This window comes from Corylus avellana, chromosome ca5 (genome assembly GCF_901000735.1).
Source record: "Corylus avellana chromosome ca5, CavTom2PMs-1.0".
Taxonomy (NCBI): Eukaryota; Viridiplantae; Streptophyta; class Magnoliopsida; order Fagales; family Betulaceae; genus Corylus; species Corylus avellana.
Window position 1 is genome coordinate 1,332,814 of NC_081545.1, and position 6,422 is coordinate 1,339,235.

Below are 6,422 nucleotides of genomic sequence, written 5' to 3' on the forward strand. Positions count from 1 at the left end.
GGAAGACGAACACCAACAGGAATACAACGTACACATTTTCCTATCCCTTTGATTTAGATAGTTCAACTTTTCGTTGGACTACTACATGTGATGTAATTATCAAAATTCAAATTAAATAATGATTTGTTCCCTCGTATAAGCAGTGATCTGTTATTTATGGAAATAAAATATATTAAAAAAAGCATTGATTCGATTTACATGAAGAGAAAACCTTGCTCAATTCTTGAAAGAAGCATGTCCTCTATAATATTTGGGTATTTAGTCAATCACCGAAAAGAGTAAGAAAATACTGAGTAAAAGTAAAAGTACAAAGAGAAATAGTTTTAGGATCAAAATCTCATGCAATAATTAACTTTAGTAGTTATAGGTATTGGACGAATGCAATAACTTCAATAAACGGTCTAAAATCTATAACATCATCTATCAAGGTTTTTTTTTATTTTTTTATTTTTTTATTTTTTATCTGATTTTCAGCCACCTCTCCGTCCACCTCGACCTCTACCTATGCTCCACTACCACCTCTACCAGTGTCGAGCTCTTATTCCACCACCTCCCTCAATGTATGTTGTCCTGTCGTGTAAGCTACCTAGACCACCTTGGAGGCGCCAAACCACCTCGGAGGCCACGTCATTGGCTAAGAGAGTGTTTAGCCACCTATGGGACAGGACGGGACGATGGTTTAATCCATTTTATAGAGCATCCTAACATGTATGTAAATAAATTAACTATAACCTTATGAGGCTTTTCCCCAGACATCTCTTTCAAAATTACTCACCAGATGTATATACACAACCCTATTCTCACATGAAGGGCCGGTTTACATAATCCATCATGTTATTCTATGAACAATATCATAATTATTGGACCGTTTTCAATATAAAGACTATCATAATTTAAAATTTCATTTATTACTATTGAAGAATATATAATCCATCATGTTATTATATGAACAAAATCGTAATTATTGGACCGTTTTCAAGATAAAGACTATCATAATTTAAAATTTCATTTATTACTATTGAAGAATATTAAATGAACAATATCGTAACACATGCAATACGATGGCTTTCGGTGAAGAAGCTTTTGGTTAAAAGTCATTCACCAAGGCATGGGCAATGACGTGTTGTATAAGTTATATACTTTGTTTTATTCGAAAATATTCAAACTAAACACCTATTTGATGAGTGAATTTGGCCCTACTAGAAGGGGAAGAGAAAGAGAAAATTATAACCCTAATCCTTGTTTTTTGTTTGTTTTTGTTTTTTTTTTTTGAAAAAAATGGCAGGCAGAAAAGACCAATTGTAGCTATCCTACCTGGGCGTGACCATTGAACGAATTGTGGCTAAATGTTAGTAAAATTTGCTAACCGCTTAAACTGTAATGGTTATTTAATAACATGCGGTTAGCACTTAATAAAATGGTTAATAAGCATTGACCTCTTTTTAAAAGGCAAAAATGGAAGAAAAAAAAAAAAAAAAAACCATAGAACGCCATCTCCCTTAGACAAGATTATGAACAAAATCAGACAAGATAATGTGAAACGTGCTTGACTTGACTTCTCCCTCAGACAAGATTTTCTGCAAGTTAGCAGATATTTTGGAGTCATGAACAAAATCACTTGTGGTCTTAATTAGCCCGTTTGTTTCCAACACGTGATTTTCTCTTTCAAAATTACTAATCCATTTTATAGAGCATCCTAACATGTATGTAAATAAATTAACTATAACCTTATGAGGCTTTTCCCCATACATCTCTTTCAAAATTACTCACCAGATGTATATACGCAACCCTATTCTCACATGAAGGGCTGGTTTACATAATCCATCATGCTATTATATGAACAATATCGTAATTATTGGACCGTTTTCAATATAAAGACTCATAATTTAAAATTTCATTTATTACTATATATTGAAGAATATTATATGAACAATATCGTAACACATGCAATACGATGGCTTTCGGTGAAGAAGCTTTTGGTTAAAAGTCATTCACCAAGGCATGGGCAATGACTTGTTGTATAAGTTATATACTTTGCTTTATTCGAAAATATTCAAACTAAACACCTATTTGATGAGTGAATTTGGCCTTATTAGAAGGGGAAGAGAAGAGAAAATTATAACCCTGATCCTTGTTTTTTGTTTGTTTTTGTTTTGTTTTGTTTTGTTTTTTTGTTTTTTTTGAAAAAAATTGTAGGCAAGGAAGACCAATTGTAGCTATCTTACCTGGGCGTGACTATTTAACGAATTGTGGCTAAATGTTAGTAAAATTTGCTAACCGCCTAAACTGTAAAAATTATTTAATAACAGGCGGTTAGCAGTTAATAACACAGTTAATAAGCATTGGCCTCTTTTTAAAAGGAAAAAATGGAAGAGAAAAAAAAACCCTAGAACGCCATCTCATATATATATATATATATATACTTTAAGGTATAATTACCATATATTCATTTATTTACAAGATAATGTGAAACGTGCTTGACTTGATTTGTCCCTCAGACAAGATTTTCTGCAAGTTGGCAAATATTTTGGAGTTATGAACAAAATCACTTGTGGTCTTCATTAGCCCGTTTGTTTCGGGGTAAAGTATTAATTTTCATAGGAAGGAACATGTGGAATTATGAAAATCCTATTAGGAACATATAAAAAAAAAAAAATAAAAAAAAATAAAATAAAATAAAATCAATTCCAAGTCACAAGAGAAATGGGAACTAATACCACCAGAATAACAACTAAAGAATCAAATACTTAAAAAACAACGCAATGATAAAATAGAAAAAAAGAAAAAACAGAAATACAATTTTTTTTTTTTTTTTTTTTTGGGGTGGGTGGGGGCACAATGAGTAAATCCGGATTTCAAAACAATCCTGACCATTTTTTTAGCTAGCTTTCTCTATGGTCTCCTCTCCCAAGCATGACATAATATTTTAGGCTCAAGGAGCAAATCCGGATTTCAAGGCAACGTTTTGAATAGCAGTGTGTTTCATATCCAAAGTAATCCGATCCAACTCTTCGTATTCTCAGATATGTTTCTTGCTCTCCTAAAAATGGCAGCATTAGCCTCTTTCATATAAAGTATTATTTCTTTGTAATACACATTTAGACATTATCTATAATATTACTCGTACTAAAATTTTCTTCCGTGCAGAAATCATCTTCTTAGAGTGGCTCAATGAAGGCATCCGCTCTTTATTACTACAATTTATTTTTTTTTGTTCGACATAAACAAATATTATTCCATAACATCATAGTTTCATAATATTATTACATCACATCAAATTAACTCAAACTTCATTCTTTTACTCTTCTACAAAGTCATGTAACTCCTTTTGTACTGAACCTTTGTTTATTAATAATAATTTGTTTTGTCATTATTATTATTGCTATTGTTTTTATCAATATATTTATAAATATTTGCGATATTTATTACACATAAAATAACAAAGATGTATTTTACTTGCTTCCTACTTAAAACATTTTTTTTTTCTCGTCATTAAAAACAGCCCGTGCATTACACGGGTCACAACTCACAAGCTAGTTATCACAAAAGCTGAGATTTCATTCTACTGCTTGCAAGGGGGTCAACAGGTTTTAACCCTCTTTTTTATCTGTAACGAGATTGCTCATTACTTGTAATCTAGGTTCCCCTGACACATGCAAACGACTTGACTTCAAGTGAGACTTTAGAGTAAAGCACACTGGACTTTGTGTCCATTGCGACTGCCGGGCTTTCATATTAAGTGCACAGGACTTTGTGTCCAGCCTATAAATAAATTAAAGCTCTGCTTATGAGCTTCATTTCCAAGCATATCTAAGGAGTATGGGTTTCTCGGTTTCTCTCTCCATTTTCATGTGCTTGCTTTTCTTACTTTCACAGTTGCGTCTTAGTAATTATACGAACTCATTCTTCTCCTTTTATCCAACATCATCCCCTGTGCCATGATGATGATAGCTCTGCCTTGTTGCAATTCAAGGAAAGCTTTCTCATCAATAAATCTTCATCTGGTTATCCTTTGGATGATGAGTCTGCTTGTCAAAAGTTTGCATCTTGGAAACTAGAATTAAGAGAGAAAAGTGATTGCTGCTCATGGGATGGGGTGGAGTGCGATGAGGACACAGGTCATGTAATTGGCCTCGACCTCAGTAACGGATGTCTATATGGTTCTATTAACTCCAACAGTAGCCTTTTTGGCCTTGTTCACCTCCAAAGGCTTGACCTTTCCTACAATCACTTTAACTACTCTCCTATCCTATCCCAAGTAGGGACCCTTTCAAGACTAACACATCTCAATCTGTCTTTCTCTCAATTTTCTGGTCACATCCCATTAGAAATTTCACAATTGACGTCACACTTGTCATCCCTCAATTTGTCTCCATTCCCTTTTCCGGCCTTTCTCACATCATATCCCCCTTTGGAACTCAAAAACCCCAGCCTAAAAAGCCTAGTTGGAAATATGACCCACCTACAAAAGCTTGATTTGAGTGGAGTGAACATTAGCTCTACAGTGCCTTATATTCTGGCAAATTTGTCTTCTTTAACTTTCCTCAATCTTCGATTTTGCAGTTTGCACAGAGAATTTTTTGCAGGCATCTTTAAGCTATCAAATTACGGTTTCTCTCAGTGTATGGCAATGAAGGTCTCACCGGTTATTTGCCTAGCTTTACATGGAGTAGTCCGCTTGAGAGATTGAAGCTCTCATTCACGAGTTTTTCCGGTGTTCTACCCGCTTCCATGGGAAACCTTGGCTTTTTGACTACTTTGCTCATGTCTGATTGCAATTTCTCGGGGTCTATTCCATCTTCACTTGGTAGCCTCACTAAACTCGTTACTCTTTATCTTTCATCCAACGCTTTTGTGGGTAACGTCCCAACTTCACTTGGAAACCTTGTTCAACTCTTTGATTTAGACATTTCCAACAATCAATTGACAGGTCCAGTCCCTTCTAGTATTGTAAACTTGCCACAATTGTATCTTGTTGATCTAAGCTATAATCTTTCGAATGGTGAAATACATTTAAGGCTTATGAACAGGACTTGATTAGCCTCATTTTTTTACCTGAGAAACAATCGGTTAACTGGTCTAGTTACTTTATGAACTTCACACTATTAGCTGGCTTGGACCTTTCAGCCAACAAGCTTCATGGTCAAATTTCAGACTCAGTCTTTAAACTCAAGAATCTTGAATTTCTTGATCTTTCTAACAACTACCTTACATGCATTGTGGAGTTTGATGAGTTTGTTACGCTCATAAATTTAATTATGTTGGATATTTTTAGTAATCAATTGAGCGAGTATTCGAATTTTCTAAGAAACCAACATGAATTGAAGTACTAAAACTTGTCCAACAACAAGATTCATGGCCATTTCCCATAATGGATGTGGAACACAAGTACTACAAGTCTAAAATTTCTTGATCTTTCCAACAACTTTCTTACTGTCATTGGTCAGCATCCAATTTTTCCTCCATGGACTTGTCTGCAAGTTCTTGATCTCTGGTTCAATTTGCTCCAGGGATCACTTCCTATTCCACCAGTCTCCACTTTGCATTTTTATATTTCCAACAACTCATTGAACGGAAATATACCATTTTCTTTTTGCAATCTGAGTTCTCTTCAAGTCCTTGATTTGGCTAATAACAACTTAAGTGGATCAATTCCTCGATGCTTAGACAACTTTGGAGCTTTTCTATCAGTACTTGATCTGTGAAGGAACAAATTTCATGGAAGCATTCCTGAAACTTGGATAAGAGGAAGCCAACTGAGGATAATAATGTTGAGTCAAAACAAATTCCAAGGGAATTTACCGAGATCATTGGCCAAGTGTACGAAGCTCAGGGTCCTTGATCTTAGTGATAGCCAATTTAATGATAAATTTCCCTCATGGTTGGAAAATCTTTCAAATTTAGAGGTTCTCATTTTGTGGTCTAACAGATTCAACGGTCTAATGGGGACACCTCAAACTTATTTTAATTTCCCCAACTTGCGAATCCTTGACATCTCCTACAATAATTTTATGGGAAAGCTGCCATCTAGACTTTTTGAAATTTGGAAGGCTAAAAATTTTGAGAATGTGCATTCAGTAACATATATTTTTGAAGAATCAGGCTTCCAAATTGTTAGAGGTATAGAGGAAAACTATTTGCGTTTGGCTTATGCTTACTCTATGATGATGAAAAACAAAGGCAAGGATTTGTTCTATGAGAAGGTCCAAGAATTGTTCATAGCCATTGATTTCTCAAGTAACATATTTGTCGGTGAGATTCCGGAATTTGTTGGAAATTTAAAAGGAGCTCAGTTGCTCAATCTTTCTAATAATGCTCTTATCGGTCACATCCCATCGTCTTTAAAAAACCTTGTTGAGATGGAGTCATTGGACCTTTCTCAGAACAAATTTTCAGGGGATATTTCACAACAATTAACATAA

At 34.5% G+C, this 6,422-nt stretch overlaps 1 protein-coding gene across 1 annotated transcript in view; it reads left to right on the forward strand.

Moving 5' to 3' along the window:
- Positions 1-6,422, forward strand: part of LOC132180646 (receptor-like protein 33) — a 7,893-nt gene extending 1,471 nt beyond the window's left edge. The window contains exons 2-5 of the mRNA XM_059593539.1: positions 3,877-4,118; positions 4,622-4,950; positions 5,511-5,701; positions 5,930-6,422. Coding sequence (XP_059449522.1) covers positions 3,877-4,118; positions 4,622-4,950; positions 5,511-5,701; positions 5,930-6,422 — 1,255 coding nt within the window. The remainder of the gene's footprint in view (positions 1-3,876; positions 4,119-4,621; positions 4,951-5,510; positions 5,702-5,929) is intronic.